General features: G+C 41.6%; 1 protein-coding gene across 1 annotated transcript; it reads left to right on the forward strand.

Annotated features, from left to right (window-relative positions):
- The first annotated feature begins 1,384 nt into the window (after positions 1-1,384).
- Positions 1,385-21,243, forward strand: GINM1 (glycosylated integral membrane protein 1). The gene is made up of 8 exons (XM_062641921.1): positions 1,385-1,581; positions 11,366-11,425; positions 11,601-11,697; positions 13,882-14,033; positions 15,879-16,035; positions 16,802-16,932; positions 18,373-18,536; positions 20,342-21,243. The coding sequence occupies exons 1-8, from the start codon at positions 1,462-1,464 to the stop codon at positions 20,448-20,450; spliced, it is 990 nt and encodes a 329-aa protein (XP_062497905.1). The 5' UTR covers positions 1,385-1,461; the 3' UTR covers positions 20,451-21,243.
- The last annotated feature ends 1,665 nt before the right edge of the window (positions 21,244-22,908 follow it).

Consider the following 22,908-nt stretch of genomic DNA (forward strand, 5'->3'; position numbering starts at 1 on the left):
GATTTTTATGTACACCAATACCATTAATCATGATGCCTCTGGTACCTTTTGTAAATATTTGAATCATGAATCTCATACACAAAGCACTGTAGTATTGCAGCTTGCCTTTGCTCATCTAGAATTCACCAGTCCTGTTAGAAGTAACCCCCATTCTGATTTACACATGGAGTGCAACTCACAGTTAGGAATTTAGGTAATTTAAACTGCCTCCCACCAGCACATGCAAATGACTGCAAGTACCAACAAGAGCTGCATTCTTGTAGCTGCCATCATATCCCTGAAAATTCTTATGCACCCCATTTGAGATTCAGCAAAATGTCTTGTTGGGGAGCTGACTTACCATATATCTCTCTATATATAGATATCAATTTAAATATATATAACTCTCTTAGGCCTCATTTTCTAATGCCTTCTATCTTGCGCCAGATGTTTGCACTGCTGTCTCATGAACGAAACTGCATATGAAATACTAAGTTTCTGTGGGTTTTAGGATTTATGTTCACTGTCAACCAAGTGGGAGCCATAGAGTGATATTAAATCAGGCTGCAGACTGCTGCAACAAGACAGCTAATTCATTGCTAAGCTCTGGCTATAGTAAAACCTCACCAGACAAGTTGTGAAGATGTTTGCCATTAGCAAGTCTGCTAACAGACAATGGCAATCCTTCTTAAAGCACTTTTAATCTTCCTATCCACTGAGGACTTGGAGATACAGGTTGGTTCCATTGGTTCCTTTCCTCTTAGGCATGGGACTTCCATGGTTTTGACTCCACTGTTAAACTTCCCCGTGTTCTCTTCTCTAGTCTGAAGATGTCCAGCTCTTTAAAACTTCATCTAGTGCTTTCTTCCTTTCAGATGACTCTCTCTGAGAGTGTGCCCTGGGGCACACTGAGCCCTTTTGCTTTCAAGAAAGCTTTCTGGACATGTGGTGCTCAGAACTCAGCCTGGCATTGCTCTGGCCATATAACCCCTGCTGCTGATGGGGAACTGCAGGTATCTTCGGGGAGTGAAGGAAGTAGGTGAATTTGATAAGTGTACATTGGCCATTTCATCTAGAGAATTATTAACATTAGCTATATGGGTAATTATTATACAAAGTGCTTTCAAAGGCTGTAATCACCTGTTAACGGTAATGAACATTTGTAGGAGCAGGCACATCTCCACACATGCCCAGGGTGGTGAGGCACTGGCACAGCTTGCCCGAGAAGCTGCGGCTGCCTCATCCCTGGCAGTGTTCGAGGCCAGGCTGGACAGGGCCTTCAGCAACCTGGTCTAGTGGAAGGTGCCCATGCCCGTGGCAGGGGACTGGAACTGGGTGAGCTTTAATGTCAGGCGGGCCGCGAGGGAGGGAGGCGACGGCGGGAGGGGGCCCGGCACCGCCTCTCCCTCTTCCTCCCGGTCCCGCCCCGCCCCTGCCGCCGCTTGTTGATGTTTCACTTTGTTTTAATTCCCGGGTCGCAAGATGGAGGCGGCGTTGGGACGGCGGGCGCTGCTGCTGCTACCGCTGTTGCTGTTACCTCTGTTGCTGCTGCCGCTGGCTGCCGCGCTGCTGGGCCCCGCCGCGCCGCCTCAGTTGGGCCAGGTACCGATGGGGCCAGGGCGCGGCGGGGCCGGTCCCTATCCCTCTCCCTGTCCCTCCGAGGGCGTCCCTCTCCCTGTCCCTCCAAGGGGCGAACCGGACCCTGCCGGAGAGCGGGCGGCTCTGGGGCGGCCGTGGGCGGCTTGGCCGCTGGCTGGCACGGCCGGGCGGGTGGCATCGCCGCCGCTGGAGGAGCGGGCAAAGCTGATGGCACCGGAGGGCGGTGTGCTGGGTACGAGGGGGTTTTCCTGCTGTAGCGCTCGGCAGACTGAGGTGTGTTACCCCTGCTTAAAGTGCTGAGCTGCTGCTCGAGTGCATTTCGGTCTAAATGTGGGAAAATGGCACAAAAGGACAGGATTATGCATCTCCCACCAACTCAGTTAATGTTTTCCGCTCTCTTTAATGACTTATATAGGATTTAATATGCTAAATAATATTTGACTGTTTTCGGGGGGGGGGGGGGGGGATGATTGTTACTTCTCTGCAACGTAGATGTATTTACATCGTATTCTAACGCTTGTCTACCCATGTTTGGACTTTCAGCGCTATTGAAGTATGCAGTGCCTTAGGTACATGCTTGCTTTTAGTGATTTCTGTACTGAAATTGAACCAAGCAAAGGGTTACGATGTGTTGGTATATTATGGGACATCGTGCTCTGTTTTTTTCTCCAGTATCTATGCTGTATCTTGGTAAGATTAGTTTTAAATTAAATTTGGTGGCTTTTTAAAAAGTGGAAGGCATTTTTTGGGTACTGCTTAGGAGATAGTGGGAATAGAAAAATGTGCTGCGGTACTGGTGATCTTTAACCTCTAGAATTACCAAAGAGAACTGAATGCTTAGGTCCGTACTTGAATCATGACTGAATACATCCTCTAATTGTTGTAATAGTGAACTCCCAAAGTGTGAGGTTGCAAAGAGGGAAGAGGTGTTTTGCATTTGTAGTCACTTGTCTAACCAATGTGAAGTTGCTGTCATGATTAAATTTACTATGGTTTGGGGTTTTGTTGTTGCTGATGTTGTTCGGTTGTTTTTTCTGTTTTTATTTAAGTAAAACGTTTCCAAGAAAGCCTGACAGAGGCCCTGCACTGGCACATCCTGTGTTGCAAAATGGGATTCCTGGGCTTACTTCCTGGTTTCTGCCTCTCTATAGGAACATTTGAAGAGAGACTGACTTAGATCTGTTTTCAAAATGGGGTTTTAGATCTTCAGACACCTATAAAAGCACTTAAGTGCTTGGAGTCAGGTGCACTAAAAAGAGCAGACACAGCACAGTCCTTGGGTATTCTGCTTATCTGTCTGAGCATAGGAGTGCTAGCTCAAATGTGCCAAAAGACACATGAAGTGGCAATAGAGTATATAGACCTATTTTCTTGCTTGCCATCTACCTGGAGACTGTCTTCCACTGAATAGCATTAAAGCTGTTTGTCAGAGCTGGCAGTTGTACAAGAAGTGGAGACACATCTGTGAGTGCTATCTTTGGATCTGAAAGTACGAGTTGAGCACAGCAGGGCAGTGCCAGAGCAGTCCTGTGGAAGCCAGCTTGGGGGCAGAAGTAGAATAGGTATGGTTTAGAGTGCTGGTAGGGCTTGACTTAGTAACTGGGGTGTAATGCCTTATGGGCATAGCTGTGCTGTTTGTCAGGTGAGTTTGTCCATTTGTGCCATACTGCTTAGGTGATCTGTCAACTCAGTTTTTGATGACTGCAACTATCTGCGCTTTTTTCGCTTTATATTGGTGTGGTGGCATACGTATATGCAGAGCAGCTCTTCTAATAGTCAAAAAGGCAACACATTTTTACTCTGGTGGTGTTTTTTTTTAAATCTCAAGCTTAGAAAAGTGAACACTTGTGTTTCCTCATGCACTGTTTATTTGTACAAACAGAATCGTTTTGATGTAGAAGGCGCAGTGCATCTTGGAAAAGTTTTGAGTAGAATTATTGCTGGGTTTTGAGCATGAGCTGGTTTATGGTGGCCTGGTAGGAACAGAACTGTCTGTTCCTACAGTGGGAGTAGGCAGAGTGAAAATGCCATACTGTCAGGTTGGCTTCAGAAGCTACACACTTAAGACAGTGAGCACTGGGGTCAGAATAACTGTGGTCTTTTCTCAGCATGGCCTGGGACTGCAGGCTGGTTGGGAGCAGGCTGCATCAACAGGACAGCTTTTCTTTGTCTGAGTACCACAGCTGTGTCCTTTACTATTCTGTGAGCCCACTGGCAGCCCACTACTGACCGCTGCACATTTTGTGTTCTTGTACATGGTATTAAAGTTTACTTCCAAGTTGGTGATCATGATGTTGCAGAAACCATAGCGGAAGGACTGAGGAAAAACTCTTGAGACATTGGAATAATGTTTTGTAAGGCTGAAATGCTTTTGTTCAGCTCTGGAATGTGAATGTCTCAGTTCTTGTGCAATACTTGTCATTTCTTAAGATGTTTTGAAATCTAGACTTTTGTTTTGAACATCAGTGTGTGCGCTTTCAGTTTCTTCTCTCTCCTGAAATTTGGATAAGCAAAACTGGGTTACAGATAGATTGATAGTAGACAAAGTGAGGTTTTTTTTAATAAAAAAAAGGTGGGGAATGATGCGGCAATACAACTGATCATATTATTCTAGTGCAAGGTCAGGAATTAGGTTTTGTGTTTCAGAGTCTTATTTTAATGTGCTGATAGGAACTGGCTAAGAGCACGGTGGGCCAAATGCTAATACTTTGTTGTTTGCTTACTCTGTTTGTTCTTGATAATTCAGGTTTAGCAGTGTTCTGAGTGGTGTACTGGACTACCAGATGGGTTTGTTTTTTAGTTTAGTTGCCTGAAAAACATTTGTTGGCTGTAAGAAACCTCTGTGCGGATGGATTTTGTCACAACAGAAAAAAGTAATCTTCATCAACCATTTGAGTATGTGTGCAGTAAGTGTAACGTACTTTAATCAAAGAAGAAACTTGTCAATAGTGCCATGCTGAAATGTTTCTTTCCTTGCTGTGTGCCAGTTTCTCTATTAACCACCTGGCATATGTTCTAAACTTTATGCCTAAAAGATCTGACATAATCTTTCTGTGTATATTTGATTAAATTAAAGCAGCATGATGCAGTCATGTCCTGGTGATGTGGGACTAAGTAGTATTCACCTTTTAAAACTCCTGATAAAATATTCATAGTATGAATTGATTTAATAGAGAGTAAGCAAAGATGATTGATTCTAGCAACATATGTATGGCAAAGGAAAGGATAAGCATTATACTAAGACTCATCATAAGGCAAGGAAGGAATATAAGTGTGTTTGTTCAGAAAATTAAAGCAAAAGCACCATGTTAGATTTGAATGTTAAGATAGAGGTATTTATATAAGCTTAACTGAAGATAGTGCAGCTTTAGTTACTTATGCAGATACTGGGTTTCATTATCTTACCCTAAATATTGTCATGCAGTTTAAAAATGCCAGACCTTATTGGAGAAGATTTTGTACTAAAATTGTGTAAAATCTGAGGGACTTGCAAACTTGTCGGGTCAGACCTGTCACATCAGACCTGTAGCATGGTTATTTCTGAACTCAGTTATGCCTGACAACATCCTACAACACACCTCTGGTTTGAGTCTGATGGAAGAATTGTGAGAAGCAGAAAATGGAACCAGCTGTCCATGTTAGTGCCATAACTCAAATGGTGTCAATTTGGATGGTAGTTTTGTTTGTCTGTTCAAACACTTTTTTTTCCCATAATCTCTTTCCAAGTTAGAAACAAGTTATTCATTTGTCTATTTCTTATCTGCTTGGCAGCCTTCATTGGACGTTACATTTTCCTGTCACAAACTGTGTATAGCAGTAGTGCTTGTGTAATCACTGCGAGGGGATTGTCTGTCTTTCAGGTCTCTGTACAGCTGGCCATCTTGCAAAGCACTGTGCCATCTGTTCCTAGTGCTGCCCACTCCACTTCCCCCAGGCCTTCTAGTGCAGAAAGAGCCTTGTTTGGAGAGCCTGCATAAAGAACAGCTGTGCTTTAAGTGGGCTGGCTGCAAGTGCCAGAATCTAGACAGGGTTTATGTGACTAATGCAGTGGTGTAGGGCTTAACCATTACCCTGCACTGGGAGAAACTGTGCAGTGCACCCATCAGGCACCCACTGTTCTTGGAAGATTTTCTGTGGTTCTGTCATCAGATCCCTTTGAAGTTCCTGCATGATCAGAACCAACAGCTTTGTCTTGTGCGGCATTTTTCATAAAAGGCTGTGATTAGGTGAAGTGTTCTCTGTAGATTTGTGTGCCATTGCCATGGGAGTCTGGAAGAATCAATTAATATTCCATTTACATTATGCCAAATGCTTTATATTCTTCGCTGCCATCTTTTCCCCATCTTGCTCATCTGCAGCTACTGGGATTATACTGCCCCAGTTAACGCTTACCATTGCAGCACATGGTAAAAGGGAAATGATTAGAAAATGGTCACTGCCTGCTTAGCTCTATCGATCCAAGTTCACAAAAAATCACGAGTTCACTGTAATGTATGTCCCTGTTACTGCTGTTGCCTAGCTGTCCTAGAGCAGAATGATACACATTTGTGGTGGAAGTGCTGTCCTCTTTACAGGTACTGTGGTCATTATTGCTGTAAATATCCCTGCTGGAGCACTAAAACAGTGATGAGAAATCACAGGAAAACTCAGGAGAGGGATCTACAACCTGTGATAGCATTAAGAATGATAGGGCCATTTTCGGTGTGAATTGGAGTATTTTGTGTGAAGGTATTCACCGGCAGAGGAAGGGATAAAGTGCTGTGAATGACAGAATCATGTCAGTGGTAAGCTAAAAGCACAGCCTGATGCCTAAGGACCTGAATTGCTTCTTGGGGCTGACCTTTGATTTTCACTCTCTCAAAGTGCAGCTTTCTCAAATACTCCAATGAATTACAGGACTGTCTGAAATTTATGTGAACTTTGATGTTGTTAATACTGGAATATGTATTGTAAGTTGTACAGGCAGTTTTTACACACGTTTCTGCAGAACTTGATAGTGCAATATTATGGATTACTGCAGAGGACATGTGTCCTGTTGTCAGTGGCTTCATTACTACAGGATTGACTTACTATATCATGAACAGATAGCTTCTGAAGTGACGCTGTAATGTAAAAAAATCCTTAAAACAACAGGTGTTAACCAGTGTATGCAGGCAGGCAGGAATGCCAAGAACTGGAAAACATCCAAGTTTGATTCATCAGAAATCTGGCATCACAAGAAGCATGGCTTAAAGTCTAGGACAGATAACCTTTTGGTTGGAAATGACCTGTCATTGGTGCTTCAGATGCATTTGTCGGATCAGCAAGAAAACTCTGACCACTGAGAGAAATCTCTTTCTCAGCACCCCTTCTAGGAAGCATACTGACTTTTCTTGAGAAATTCAATCCTAGCTATTCAGATGTTCTTCCTCTTATGGGTTCAAACTTAAACTGGGGAAGTTTAGATTAGATACAAGGAAGAAGTTCTTTACTGTTAGGGTGGTGAGGCACTGGAATGGGTTGCCCAGGGAAGTTGCTAATGCTACACCCCTGTCAGTGTTCAAGGCCAGGTTGGACAGAGCCTTGGGCAGCATGATTTAGTGCAAGGTGTCCCTGCCCATGGCAGGGGGGTTGGAACTAGATGATCTTAAGGTCCTTTCCAACCCTAACTATTCTATGATTCTATGATTCTATTCAAGTTAAATGTAAATTACCAAGTTACTTAGAGAACTGGAAGACCGTAACTGAAAATATGAACCGAAGTAACAATATAATCACAGGATGTAATCTGTTCTGTCATCCTGTGATTTCTTCAAACCTTGGTTTTTTTCTTATGTTTTAAGAATTCTGTACATTACCAACAACAAAAAAATATCCTCTGACCTTTCAGCTCTCAGCTGTAGCACTTGGAGCTGTACTTCTATACTGTCAGACTGTTTAACAGATTATCAAAACCTTGTCTCATTACTTCCTAGGTTTTTCTGTTTTCTGGGAATTCAGAGGGCACAAAGGATGGATTTTCCGGGCAGTCATAATAGTTGTTCGGTTTTCAAGCCTCAAATGCAATTTGAGTTCTTTTATGCAGAAAGGGTTTTGTAATCTTTTTTCAACATCTCCAGAGTGACTCACTGAGATTACAAGAAAAAGGAAATGACTGATAGCTTGTGACTGCTGAAAAAAAGGAAAATTCACCCTACTTTACTATTTATCAAATGACTTGAAAATGAAAGGCATAGGGCAAGATAGATATGCTCAACAACTAAGCGTTAAGTGTACAAAAAGTGAGCTATATAAGCAGTGATTATTTTTCTTCAAAACAGCTGTCAATTCTGTTGACGCGGTATCCAAAAGCATGTCGTGAATTCTGGTAGATACTTAAAATTTGCACTTGAAGAGCATATTACATGTTTTAGAGATGAAAATATGTCAATGGATCACTTCCGTGCAGTCAGAGTTACAAAAAATAGACCACAGCATGCAGACAAGTAAGACAGCTTAACTGCTTGCTGCCTCTGCCACTGAAAGAGCATAGCTCTCTCCCACACATCATCCTTCCCTCTCATTTACGCAAAGCCAGTGAGCCAGTTTAGCTCATTAAATTGGCAGGAAAACGTTCCCTTTTTTTTGCCAGACTATTTTTCTGTCAGTTGAACAAGCAAGGAAGAGCTGCACAAGCACAAGAGAAGCAAGAATGCAGCTGGGAGGAGGGAGCCTGGCTCCTTGTTCTGACAGACAAAGGCTGTTGGATTGGTTCTGCTGCATGGCCTGCCTGTCCTTGCAGCATCTCTTTAGGAGATGCCTTCTCTTATCATCATCCCAGGAGATGGTGGTGCATCTCCAGAATGGTGCGGGTTCATAAAGCTGCTCAATAACTTAGAGCAATGATTAATACTCCAGTACAGCAGCTACACCATGACCCTTGCAATTTTGTGTTTATAAGCAAGGAAGAACTCCTATTCTTGTCATTCCTGTGACCAGTCTGTTCACATCCAGATCCAACAAATTCTATTGGTAACATCCTGTATTTTGTACATCCATTCTCCTGAGTCATCTATGTTGTTTTGCCTCTTTGCTAAGCAGTCTCACAAGACTTGATGGCAGTCTTGCTAAGAAACATCTCAAACACATCTACAAGTTCTGCTGCTAGAAAATAATCAGTTGTCCTTGCTTTAAACGTTCCTGAACAGATACATCTGTTCCTGTGTCGTGGTTTAAACCCAGTCAGGTAATTCGTTCGCTCACTTCCCCCCCCCTTTCTTGTCCTCCCCCCGCTCCCGGAGGGACAGAGAGGAGAATCGAAAAGAATGCAACTCCCACGGGTTGAGATAAGAACAGTTTAGTAACTAAGGTATAACACCAATGATAATAATGATAAAGGAAATAACAAGGGAAGAGAATACATCAAGATACCTCCTCCAACCCTGCAATAACTTTACCTCCTGGGCATGACGTGCTGTGGTATGGAATACCTCTTTGGTCAAGGTGTCCTGTCTCTGCTTCCTCCTGGCCTCCCCTCCTCCCTGGCAGAGCATGAGGCTCACAAAGTCCTTGGCCAAACCAAAACATCGCTATCAGTTCTGTTCCCAGGCCGAAAGTCAAAACACTGCACTGCACCAGCTACCAAGAAGGAGAAACATGACTGCTGCTGCTGAACCCAGGACATCCTGATACAGAAACATCTCAAGGATCAGAGGAAGACCAATTTTTCCAGAGTCAAAATCAACTATATTGATGTCATTCTTGACAGACTTATTCTTAAAGCGCTCCAGTCATGTCCAAAACTTTTACACTCTCCCCAACTATCTACGATTTACTGTAGTACTCAGCTTCTTTTAACATTACAAGTTTTCCTAATGTTTCACCTGACTCTTCCTTGCTGAAATTTATGAACAGGTTGTTCATTGCTCTTCATAGTATCTTCCCATGGAAAATAACAGTCCTCCAACTTAGTCAGCCTGGTTTTATGCTAATGGTCTCAGCTCACTTAATCCTTCCTTGGAGGTGAATTCCTTACTGCTCTTTTCCCCTGGCTTCTCACTGGTCTTTCTTGCAGTGCTGCACCCAAAACTCAACGGCTCCTGCTGTGGCCAATCTTCTGACCCTACGCACCCCATACCAAAATCTACATGAGGCAGGAACCACAAGATACATGCCAAACACAATGAAAGGCCAGACAGGATGACTCGGGTAAAGTGGAGGAACAGCTGAGGGAACTGGGGTTGTTTAGTCTGGAAAAGAGAAGGTTCAGGGGGACCTTATTGCTCTCTACAACTACCAGAAAGGATGTTGTAGTGAGGTGGGGTTGGCCTCTTTTCCCAAGGAACAAGCAACGGGACAAGAGGTAACAGCCTCAGGTTGTGCCAGGGGAGGTTTAGGCTGGATATTGGGAACAGTTTCTTGACAGAGAGGGTGTTCAGGCATTGGAACAGGCTGCCCAGGGCAGTGGTGGAATCACCATCCCTGGGATTCAGAAACCACGTGGACGAGGCCCTCAGTGATGCACGTTAGTAGTTGTCCTGGCAGTCCTGGGGTAATGGTTGGACTTGATGACCTTAAAGGTCTCTTCCAACCTGGTTGATTCTCTGATTCTATTGCGAGAAGTTTACAGGAAAGCAGAGCACCATCCCAGCTCACCCACTTTCACCCACTGGAGAGAATGGGTGATGCACAGCATTCACCCTGTTAACACAACATAGTTCATGAATTGGGACTATATCATGCTAGGTAATGTGTATTTCAAGTATTTCCTGGTTGAAAATCTAGTGTTTTATAAAAATCCCAAACAAACCCCCATTTTATATGTTTAAGTTTTTGTTTATTTATTTTAAATTCTGAGCGAGTTAAACTTTTTATTGACACATGATTTGCTTTGTAGCTGTTAGTTGTGAAACAGTGACTCAAACACAGAGCTGAAGAAGATGCTGAGGATATGGAAAGGTTTTCCAGAAGAAAATGAAACACAATTAGAATCATTTAAGACTCCCAAAAGGCAAATAGGGAGCTTAATGTTATTTTTGAAGAGGTGACTCAGGAAAACAGTGTGACAGTTACCACTTTTGGCAATATCCAAGAGAGATTTGGCTTTTGTGTGTGGGTTTTGTCAGGGGCAGCCCTGGGGGATTTAAGGTTCCATCTGTAAAACAGCCCCTGACATTACAGGGGCAAAATGAGAGGATAGAATGAGTCAGTCAATAAATTATAGCAATTAATAGAGTTTGAAAGAAGCAAATCCCCATTACCTCCAAGTGTGGAGGTGTTCCATGTGGTATAATTTGGGAACGATAACCAAAGAAAAGAAATAGGATTACTGTTGACATTGACAAAACTGAGTGTTCTTTAGTATAGACTAACGTGTATTAAATTGTACTCCATCTTGAAGACTAAGTGGAGTGCTTAAAAAACATTTATAGAGAATCTGATTTATACCTTGTATTTTCTATTATTTTTCAGCTAATACAAGAGGCTTCTTTTCCATTATATCCATGTAAAACAAGTTCTCCTGAGAATTTAGCTTGATTACTATTATTCTGTCTTATTTAAAAAAAACTGATACATAAGGGGTACAGCTGTCATTCTTTCTCATCAATGCTCTTTATTAAAAAGAGGGGGAAAACCCCAAAACAATCCTTACATGGAGCAAGTAAGCATATTCCTCTTTCTTCTGTCTGCTGGATGGAAAGACTGGGAATGTGCTCTGGGGATTTTATGCTATCATTCTGTCAGGACAGTGTGTGAAAGTTGCCTGTGGCCTGCAGTGGCTGCTGTGTTTCCTCAGAAGCTTAAGTCTCTTCTCCCCCTTGTTTTCCAGGAAACTATCAGAGTCAATGTTATGATGTTGAAAAGCGATGGGGAATTTCACAAAGCACAGGTTTGTCCAGTTTTTCTATTTATTCAGTGAATTAATGTGCAGTGAAATAGAGTCTGTGTGTGGATGCAAATGCATTGTTTTCCCTGAGGTCAGTCAGTATGGTGTGTTCCTCTGAGAACAGAACTGTAGCATTGTGCCAGGAGCCATACACTCATTCTGTCTGTCTGTCTTTCAGGTTGTTTTTAATATCACCTATGCTAATGGACAGGTATACCTAAATGATTTCCCTATGAAAAGCAGGGTTGCCCACGTAACATGTCAAACAGTAATATGTGAGTATTGCCTTTTTGGTGTTTTTTTTTTATTTCCTACCCCTGGGGTATTTGGCTTCCCTGTTATCTGGTAACCAAAGCTTACAGTGACTACATGTTCTCATACTCTGCAAACCTGAGCATCATAGAAGTAAATAATTTCCCAAGGTAGGATAATTTTGCTACTGAAATGGGTGGAAAAAACCTTACTGCCTTGTTCTCAAGTCGCATTCACATTCTGATATGTGTAAATGGTCTAATCTGAAATCTAGGCTCTGCTTATCTTTTCAAAAGAATGTTTTGCACTACAAGCTAGACAATGTAAACAGAAGGATGCAGCTCCACCCTGCTTATAGCTGTGTCCCTAGGTTGGGTGGCATATATCCAAAAGGAGATTCAATAACAAAAGTATGAATTATGATTAGGAAGATCTTTTAATTATCTCATTTCTGTGTACACTGGACAAAAAAGTTTCTGCTGGGTAGGTTATTACAGCACAAACACTGCAGTTTTGCTAGTGCCCTGCAGTGGGCAATGACTTTGAATTATCTTGACACTGCTATTTTTGCCACTGATTCAGTGATACATGTTTTGTGAAAGAGCAGAAAGTACTGTGATTTTTTTGAGATGCAGAGCGCATACTGTATAATTAATTAAGCAAGTGCCATTATGCTCATTTAAGTTTTTGTTGTATTCAGAATGATCTCTTGATGGATCAGGTGCAGCTAGTCTCTAGCTTGGTTTCTGAGGTCATCCTCTCCTTACAATCGGACATGTACTTACAGAGTACTAATGCTTTTTCTAAATTGGTTCTCTGAGCCATGACCTTTTTTTCTTGAACCCGAATTCCCAAGCATATTTAATTATTAATTTGACGCTATTCTGGAGAGGGAGAGCAGTAATTAATTTCTCTTTTTCTGAGATAATTATGTTTCCATTGCTTCTATTTTTTTCTATACTAAAAAAACAAGACAGAGTGTCATCTACCTGCAAGATAACTTGAGTCCAGAAAAATAGATATGATTTTATTCACTAATTCTGAGAGCTGCTAAGCACTCTACTGTAGTTCCTGTTAATTTCCCAAATCATACTATGAGTTTGAACATGAATCTGAAACAGAGAGAAAAATACATATTTGACCTAGGAGGTAGAAGCCTGGAACTGTCTATCTCCTTGTTTGGTCTGAGTCCTCAGCACCATAGCCTCTATTATGTTTATTCTGTTTACCTATTAAATCCTCAACAAGAGATTCAGATAATGCTTGTAAAATGCTAAGGGAATATTGAGATACTTGTTAACAGAGGAAGAATAGTCCTGAAGTAAACTTGAATTAAATATTCATGCTCTGAGATCTGTCACCTCCACTCCTACACTTATGCAGCACTGCAGTTCTACTGTGCTCTCACCCGTTGTAGAGGTATGACAGCCGGTAGAAGGGTACCAAGTCTATGCAGAAACAGCAAGGGTTGAAAGTTCTCTGTACTTGTGGAATATTGGGTTGTTGAAATAGCTGAAAGGTTTTGGGTAGGAAGAGAGCTTGAGGTGTCATCAGGCACATATGAAAATGGGGGGGCATAGAAAAAACACATAGGAGGGAACTTGCCTTGAGTAGTATATTAGGTGTGTGTGGAAAAGAGCATGTTTGTTTCTGTATTGAGAGGAAGGGGAATGTTTTGCAAATCAAGATGTTTACACAGGTGGCTGACTGGGCTGTGGCATTACTCTTACGAACTTGTTTGGACAACTTAAATAGGAATACATCGATAGCAAAGCCAAAGAGTGGTGCTTAGAGTGCTTAAATGCAAACCTCAAAGGCAGGGATGCGATGTTGTTTGCAAGCTTCCTCAGTCTGGGGATCATACAGTGCTGCTGTTGTCCGCTGTGTTGTATCATGAGACCTGCTCCAAGTTTGATTTGGTAAAAAGTCATGGCATCTGTTTTACCTGTTGCCCAGACTACTACAGCTTATAACAGCAGTTTACTGGAAGTGTTAAGAACATCAGCATAGTACAGACTTCCGTACAACTGTTCAGGCATCTCTGGTTGAGTGCTACTGGTCCTCTGTAGTTGTAATGACTTTTTCATTCAAATGCTACATGTGCCTTTGCATCTAGGTCAGAGTTGCAACTGTTTGCCCCTTGGTTGTGTACTGCTTCCTGGTTGGGATGGTTTCTCTTTGAAAACTGTGACATTGTGTGTTAACAGTGGAGAACAGAAACTTGGATAACTTACCAGATCAGCAGCACCTGGGAACCGTCAGTGTTCGCATTATGGTTCACAAGTGGCCTTTGGCATCCAGTTCTGATTTGCAGCTGATTGTCATTCAGGAAGAAGTGTCAGAAATTGATGGAAAACAGGTAAAAAAAAAAAACCACAACATTCTGCTTGTTTTTAACGTATGAGAGGCAAGTCATTACCAAGGATTCAAAGGTTTACGTGTGTCTGGTTGGTGATTAGAGCACAAAGTACATAAGCTAATGCTGACTAGCACGGTAGTGAGGGAGGTAATACCAACCTAAGTTACTCATGTAGTAGCAAAGGTGATTCATGAGGAGTCTTCAAGTTTTAATGCTTCTATTTGTATTTAATAATTTATTTATAATGTAATAAATGTTAGAACATCACTATGTCACATGCTGTTTCAAAATGTGCACATATGCAAAGTCGGACTCACAAGCAATACTTCATTTACAAATAACGTACAAAATAAATAAAAGGGGCATGGGCTTGTTATTAGTCCTGAGGTTTTCCCTGTTGTTTATCCCAAGCTAGTAAAGGGTTTCAGGCATGTAGCATGGGGAACAGCTTATAGCAGCAAACTCTTACGGCAGGTGGGCTTGTGAAAGCCCACAATATCAGAGCTTAGCCCTGGGATATTTTGCATATAAGATAATTAATTCATTTGGATAAAAATCTTGATAATGAAATGGATTTTGAGATTAACAGGGAAAAACTCCTACATTCTGACAGTATTTGCACAAATACCAGTGAACGTGAGGGGTTACAGTTCTAGCTGAGACTGAAATGTGCAGAACTGAGTTCTCAAAATCACCAATAAAGTATAGTTATTTTTCCAACCAGAGAGGTTCTGAAGAGAAGAGACAGCTGCTGAAGCCAGCAAAAATATTGTGTTTTTGGTTCAGTATATGTCTGCGTCTTGCATGTGGCCAGGCTCTTTAGAAGCTGGCTTATGTTCTGCTGCCTTTTTTTGTAACAGGAGAATTATGGTAATACCACTGGTCCTTCATAAATTGTGTGCTCAGCATGTCCTGTTTTTTACAGGGACCTGCATCACATCAAATTTTTACTCTGTTAATGAAAAATCCCACTGAGAGGTTTGAAGCTTTTCTAATGAAGTGTTTATTCCACTTCTAGGAGGCTAATTTATCCTTGGTTTGATTGAGTAGTTACACAGTCTCAAATTAGAGGCAGATCTCAAACTAGGCATCACGATGCATTTCCTATTTCATAGGGACCTGGCAAGAACAACCCGAAAGCTAATATGGTTTCCTTAATTGTTTAAATCAAAAGTTTTCCATCTTTCTCATTAGTTTTCAGCTGACAGTAACTATCATCTGCTTCTTCACATTATTCTCTGAGTGTTTGAAGCAAAAGGAGATTGTTGGTTGGCCTACTGTTCTGAAAGCATGAGTGAAACCATCACATGCTCCATTCCTTTTCTGTTAGTTACATTTCTGTGTAGCAGTTATAATTATGATCATAAACACTCTAGATTTCTGTGAGTTCTTGGCCTCAATGCAGTTATTGAATGTAGTGAGTTATGCTGAATCTGTTCTATATTAAGTGATGCTTGCAGTGATTAAGTGAAATGGGTCCAGTGCATCACTGGAAAAGGAGGAAAACTCTTTTGGTTGTTGGAAAAAAGCAACACTACTACAAAAGCAGAATTGTCAGACTTGCCTCAGCAACACTTTCAATGTTTGCAAGTGCTCTTTTACTACATACTTGAGTTTTCCATGCCCTAAAATGCCTCCCTGAAAGAGGATCATAAAAGGCTATGTAAGACTTGGGTAAAAGCCCATGGAGCAACTACCTCATGCTTTTGCATTTTTTTGTTTTTAACATCCCTATGTCTAAATCTTAATGGCCTGGAGTTTTATGTGATGCATTGGTTTTCTCTGCCAGCCTACTTCACTCTTACTTTAAACTCAGCAATATTGACACATTTGCATCTCTTGTAGGTTCAGCAGGAAGAAGTAACAGAAATAGATATTTTAGTAAAGGACCTGAGAGTACTTAGACATTCAAACTACACTGTCCCTTTGAAAGAGAGCATGCTGTATTCCATCCCAAGGGACAACGACATGTTATTTACACTTCCCAGCCTCTCAGAAAAAGGTATCTCTCTTAGCTGTTACAAAAGATTTTTTTTTATCCATGGTTGATATATTCCTTTACAAGGGCAAAAGAACATCATTATTCCTGTGTTTTACATAGTGGAATAGTTTCTTCATTGGCATGAAAATGTTTTCTTTAATATAGTTTGGTTTTGTTTTTGTTAAAAGTCTAAATTCAACTCTTCTACATTTAGGTATTTCGTTTGTTTGTTTTCAAATCTGTTCTCCTTTGAAGCACTTGGTACTTGTCAGTCTGCAACCACAGGAAAAAATTTCTCTGTCAGAGCTATGATGGAAGTTTCTCTAAAGCTCTGCCTTTTTCCCCGAGAATGAAAGAAAAACTGGAGAGGAAATACCTGTCTGGGTCACTTCCAAACCAAAGAATAATTTTATGTTATTAAACTTGAGTATCTTAAAAGCAAGAGTAGTTATTTGATGCCTTAATCTTATTTCAGTTCTATTTAATTAAAAACTCTCAGGGATCTCATAGGAGACGAAATATTTTTATCTAGTTCTTCACTTTTTAATCTGGCAGCAGCTGAAATTTAAGCTGAATTTAAGGGCACAGCTAAGGCTGCACTCTAATACTGCTGCTTAGCAAGTTCACTACTCAAGTAAACAAAAAAAAAAGTCAGCCTTCTATGTTCTTGCTGTAAATGTGTTAGAACTGTACTGTAAGTACAGAAATGTAGCATGTCTTTGTCTTCCTGAACAGTGAGTCAAATAGAAAACAAGCCCCCCACTGAACTCGAGCTTTTCTTCTTCAGATACTCAAGACCCACTACAAACTACCAGTCAGTATCTCATCCGGCAAGTGGAAACCACAGTAGACGAAGAGGCATTACCTGGCAAGTTACCAGAGACCCCTCTTAGGATAGAACCTCCCTCTTCTTACAAGGTAGTTTTGTTGTTTGTTTGAATTATTAGTATAAACCTTGAAAGAATGGTTTAAAAAGGAAAAGCAGGGTTTTTTTCCCCTCCCTCGTTTTTTTTCCTTGTTTCCTAAGGGATAAAATACATACAGCTTGGTGACATTTTTAGGAGGAAAAGTTGTAGTAACATGCTGCGGATGAAGCTGGACGTTATCCAGTATTACAGTTTGAGGGAATGAACTTCCCCATTTTCAATTTTCTCTACAGCACCATATACAAATATTATGTTTTCCTCCTTTGTGGATGTTTACAGAACAAAATAAACAAACCCAGCATTGTTATGATTTAGATAGTGGATCTTCCTCATGTGAAGACCAAATACAACATCCATTTGAAGATGTTAAGAAGGTGTATAACATTCCTAGGCCTTTGTCTTTGGTCCTTTATTTTTAATTCGGAAAAAAAAACCCAAACCCAACAACAACCCAAGACCCAGCATAATATGTAATAGCTCATTTCTGGAATTGCCATTCCTGTTTAACCTGGTATTTGACTTCTCAGAGTACTGTTTTACTGCTTTATATTTACTAAAGACCAGGATTTTCTATTGTGTGAAGTACATGGCAGTAACTGACTTCCACAGAACACTAAGAAATCCCCACAGCCAGCCACGAAGAAGAACAGGCTTTTACAGACACTGTAGTAAACTTCAAAAAACCCAACAAAATCACCCAAAACAAAACTGAAAAATCAACAAACAAAACACTTCCTAAATTACCCCTTAGCCGGGAGGAATTGGATGTTTTTACGTCAGAATCCTGCAGTGTTCTGACCTCAGAGATATTCATGACATGAGAGTTGCTGTATTTATACCAAGCAAAGCGCTTATACAATTCCAAGTATCATTTAGCTTTAAGTCAGTTTTACGCCTCTGGGAGATGTGCCATTGCTCTGTCCCATTGTAAGAAACACAGCAACAGCTTGGGAAGTTTCAGTTCCAGATGAGGTAAGGAGAGGCATCATGGCCTTCTCCGTGACTGAAAGAAAACACTTTATAACCTGCTGCTGAGACACGAGGGCTAGGACAGTAGGCTGAAAATTACAGGTAGGCTAGGGAAGGTGCTACCCCTCTCCCAGGGGTAATGCTTTCCCTTCTGTATGCTGCCATGGTATCACAGCTTCTCCACATTGCTCACCCTTCACCTGCTCTGTTTAGGTGTCCTTTGTTTTCTAAAGTGGCCTTTCCTCTCAGAGAACTCTGCTAGGATGAGAAGAGAATTAAACCTTTACCTCTTCCAAACCTCACAGAAGAGCTGCGAGTCACCAGTTTCATCCTGCTTATATGTATGTTTAAGCATACATAAATTCCAGTAAAACTACCACCACACAATGCAATTCACCAGTATCTACAAAATCCACACTTGCTGTGTTTTGCAACCTTTTTATTTTTACCTGTTTGGTTGTAGGTGATGTGCCAATGGGTGGAAGATTTGAGGACAGTGTTGTGCAGATTCTGGTTGCGATCTTTACCCATCTTCTTCAGTTTGATGGAAGTCGTTGGAGTTGGAGTTGTTGGAGCAGCTCTTATTCTCAAAGTTCTAAAGGTGATCCTCCCTTCCTGTGAAAACAAGTAAGTCATTTTTGCTGTTTGCTTCTCTGATGAAGGCAAAACACTAACTAAAAAAATAAAAATCTTTAAAGCAGCAGCCCTGTTCTGTATGAAGAAGGTGTCGTCAATTCAGTGAAAAGGCTGCTGGTAACTTCCCATTCCAAGTGCCCTGTTGACACACAGGCATTTCAGAGGAATATGGGAAAATCTTTCATTGGAAGTGTCTTCAGCTTGGCTGTCAGACTGCCAGATTTTCATCAAGTCTTCTAAGGACTGTGTTGTGAGACCCCATTAACATAGAATCATATTGCTGGGAGAGGAGGGGAGAAGCTGGAGCTAAACAATTCCAACAACTCTACATCTTCTCATATTCCCACTGTGTTGGAGTTGGAATTATTATGGAAGGCCTCAAAATTGACTTTGCAAGTTTGTATGGGAATTCTCCAAGGAGGAGCTACCTATGCAGGCAGCTTACAAGCCATTTCAGTTGGTGGCAAATGGTCATAAGTAAAGCTTATTGACTGCAGGTGGCTTTATTCACTCAGTTGGTGTGTTACCAGCAATAGGAATATTTTTCAGAGAAGCAAGCTCTCCAAACAAGGAGTGGAAAGATGGATTAGTAACTGCAGTTAAGAGATCAGTATAGATTTTGTGCTGGAATGGGCAAGTGTGTACATTTTAAGGCAAACCAAGTCAATTCTGGAAGACCTAACCCTTGGAACCCTATATTCTTTTCAGGCCCCAGAAGCACAGCTGATGTCTTTGAATGCAGCTGAGCAGCTGTGCTTCTGAATGGCTCTGAGTGTGGTTAATTTATGTATCACCCCAGGGATAGGAGTGGCCTTAGTCTATCTGACAGAGCTAGAAAAATGGAGAGCTGGAAGATCAGGAAAGGTAGAAACTGCAGTGACAGAAGAGACCATGCTTCCCCCGACACTTCACAAAGCATGCTGTTGGGTTCGAGTATTTCTTCTAACTTGTTAGAGCAGGAAGAGTCAAGAAACACTTTGTACCCCCCAGCAGTAAGTAGCTTAAGACTGCCATGTGTGAAAATTTGAACTAAGTAAAATTAGGGGAAAAAATAAAATCTAATCCACATAAACAGTTCATTGAAGCGTCCATGGCAGAGGTGAGTACAGAGCAGAGGAACCGGCCTGCAGTAATTTCCAGTTGGAACATGGGGCTTGTGCATGGCTTGTCAGAGCATTTCAGGATACTGTTACACTGGAAAGATGTTGTGTCCTTGCTAAAAACCCAAACAAACAAACAAAACAATGAGCCAATCCCACCCAAAACCACACGCTCATTTTCTTGCTGCCTCTGTAAAATGTGTAGTGTAAATGTTGTGTAAAATGTGGTAGTGGTTTAATTCATGACTGTAAACCAGTAAGAATGAGTAGGTCTCACTTGGTGAATGACACAGTTGCAGAAGTGTGTTAAGGACCTTGTCCCAAGTCTGTGATGCCATTCTACAGTGCACTGATAAAACTAGAAGCTTTAGCTAGAGCATTAGGTTCAAGAGCCTGAGGAAGTAGCTTCTGACAGACAGCTATGAGGCTGCTGTGAAACTGAGCCTATGGAGCCCACACTGCTGGTATTTCAGATGTGGAAACTGGGTGAAGGGACCCCACTGAAACCACAGGTAGTTCATTTTGGAGCCGGTTTTGTATCAAGTTTTCATTCTACTTTATAAAAGAGGTATCATGAGGGTAATAAGTGATGTATTGATTTAAAGTATGTTGATGAGCTCAAGAATAAACCTTATTTTCAGAATGCAGAATTGTTTTTTAGGTTGTTTTCTAATGCCAGGTAATCTTACCTTTCAGAGGCACCCTTCTCCTGGATCAAGTCAGCTTTGTACCTGTGATTACCATCAGCTTGCCTTCAGATCTTCCAGACAGGAAAAATAATTTAGACGAGAAATCATGTACTTAATGCTGTGTTTGCTTTGGAGTTACTGTTTTTTTAAATCATATTTTTAGTTGACCTGAAATTTGGCACTTGATCTTAATACCATGTTTGTTTCCTACTAAGAGAACTCAGTCGATAAATTGGCAAAGGGACACTCAGGCTGAGGCCCATAGCTGACTTCCTTGTGCCTCTCTGCTAAAACACAGCTTTTTCAGAAGCTTCAAAATAAAGCAGCTTTGCACCCTGAGGGCTACCATTGGTTTTAACTTCTGTGAAGTCACTTTTCTTCACCTCGGACAGGACGCTGGCTGCCTTCATGCCCATTGATAAACCAGGGCAGCTATCCTGAGTATCGAGGTGGTGTAATTCAGGGTGTCCGGAAGTCTCCTGACAGCATTCCTCAGAAAAGGACGAAGGAGTATCGCAAACATCAGCTGTGCCTGCAAGCCTAAACAAAGCTGCCCAACCTGGTGTCAAGTCTCTTAGGTTTGAGTGTGCCTTGCGAGGAAAATATCACTACCAACCCCTTGTGTTACTTAAGTAATTTTACGTTTTAAATATGCAAACCAAATTTTAAAGGTAGGTTTAAGCACTTTACACTTTTGTGGCTCCTTCCACTTACAGAAACTGTTGGCACTTGTGAAGAATGTCTTTTTTTGTACCTGTGACAGCAGTACTTTGTGAAGTCTCAAGAGAGAAAAGGAAACCCTACAAGCTCCTACAACAGTACTGGCTTACCACCGCTGCGTAGGCCCAGTCTGCCCCTGCCCATTTGTACTGCTGTCATTTTTCAAATAAACACTTAAATTGTTTATCAGACTGTGTTCATGTGTGCAGCTCTGTTTATCTATGCAACCCAGTGGTTTGCCACATGCATTACATGTGGGCACTATTTGGTTTTTAACTTTTCATTGTTCTTGCTTACAAGACACTGTCAAAAGAATGACTAGGGAAGAAAAAAGAACGTTAACTACCTGGTGTAAGACTGAGCAGAGTTATCATTTGAGTGATTGAAATTATCCATTTTTAGCTAAAGCTGTTACAGTGAGGGAGAAAAGCTAGGATTACACACACACATCTCCCCCTTTAATGAAAGGTTATCCAATGTGTAATGAGTTCTCTAAGTTAGTTATTTGTCCTTACAGCTGGTGTGTGACAGGAACAACTTGAATTGTTTCACTAAACTGACAGCACTGCTGGGATAGCAGAAACATTTCCAATGCTGACTGACCTTGCTAACAGCCAAACCAAACCCCACCGTGGCATATGTCAGCCTGAGGTAACAGGGACACTGCTCAAACTTCCTTTCCTAAAAAAAAAATCTGTTTTTTGATGTAGCACCATGTGGTTCAGTATTTACATTTACTTCCTCAAGCTCAATGAGGTTGGGGAGTGCAGGATCCCCAGCATCAGCCAGGTTTAGCTGAGTGATGACAATAGAAGTGGGGGATGTCATAACTGGCTGAGTGCTTTGGAGCCATAAAACTCTGGAGCAGGGCAGCTGCTCTGCTGATCTGGCATGAGTAATAATGGCCAGCATCCCCGGAGCCCCAATCAGGGCTTTCCAGGGCTTATCACCAGAGAGCTACCTACCATCATGGTAAAGTAAGCACACAAGACGGAGATGATGGCAGAGCTACAGAGGCATCTGAATAAAGAATGCAGTTAAGTTAAAGACCATACATGAGAGAGGGGCTGTTGTCATCCATGGCTAAACAGGAAACAGACTAGCAGAGGCATGGTGACTGCAGACAAGAGCAAGTCTTCAAACAGTTGCAAAGTCCTCTGTATGTGGAAATTCATGTTCTTTCCACATAATGCACATAGCCCTGGGCCCTTCATTAACATAGTTCAAAATAGAAGCAATGTATAAGGCTGAAGTTTAGCTTCTTGGGGTAGGAGGGAACCAGGGTGGACGCAAAATACAACAGTTCTTTCTTAACAGCACAAGCACAGTGTGAACTCAACTGCAGATCAGAATGCAGCAGCTGTTGCAGACTGTTCTTTGCCTCCCTACTTATGAAACTGTAAACCAAGCACCTGCACAGCAACAAGGAGATTTCACTCTATGCTAAACAGCTGCAACATAAATGAGTGGTTAAGCCTGAAAAAGTGCTGGTAGTGCTTCACAACTTGGCTGATTTCCATAAGCTAAGTCATCCTCCTCTTCTGTATGGTGTTCCACAGAGCATGAGGAAAGAAATGTGACTGTCAGGGTTAACAAAATTAAAGACCAGTGCAAATCTTTAACGCAGTAATTGCCAGACAACACTGCTATGGTATAACAGTGCACTGCTATGCTATGGAGCTGGAGCTATCAAGTCTTACAGCACTAGTCTTCTGCTTTAGCATACACGTGGTTTTCCTGAGTCACGGAAACCTCATGCCTTTCAGGAGTGCAGCTTGGAGCTGGGACCACTGAGCTATTTTGTAATGAGCCAGTTTAAAGGCTCCTTACTGTAACTAAGAGTTAAGAAAGGAC

This window comes from Pezoporus occidentalis, unplaced genomic scaffold, assembly GCF_034315485.1.
Source record: "Pezoporus occidentalis ecotype Australia unplaced genomic scaffold, CSIRO_AGI_Poc_V1 ctg7, whole genome shotgun sequence".
In the NCBI taxonomy this organism is placed as follows: domain Eukaryota; kingdom Metazoa; phylum Chordata; class Aves; order Psittaciformes; family Psittacidae; genus Pezoporus; species Pezoporus occidentalis.

What these genes read in the sequence shown, in the direction of transcription:
- GINM1 (XM_062641921.1), top strand. Translation starts at nt 1,462, where the DNA reads ATGGAGGCGGCGTTGGGACGGCGGGCGCTGCTGCTGCTACCGCTGTTG. An exon ending in CGCCGCCTCAGTTGGGCCAG is followed by an intron (nt 1,582 to 11,365) that starts GTACCGATGGGG and finishes CTTGTTTTCCAG; the next exon opens with GAAACTATCAGAGTCAATGT. An exon ending in CAGAAATTGATGGAAAACAG is followed by an intron (nt 14,034 to 15,878) that starts GTAAAAAAAAAA and finishes CATCTCTTGTAG; the next exon opens with GTTCAGCAGGAAGAAGTAAC.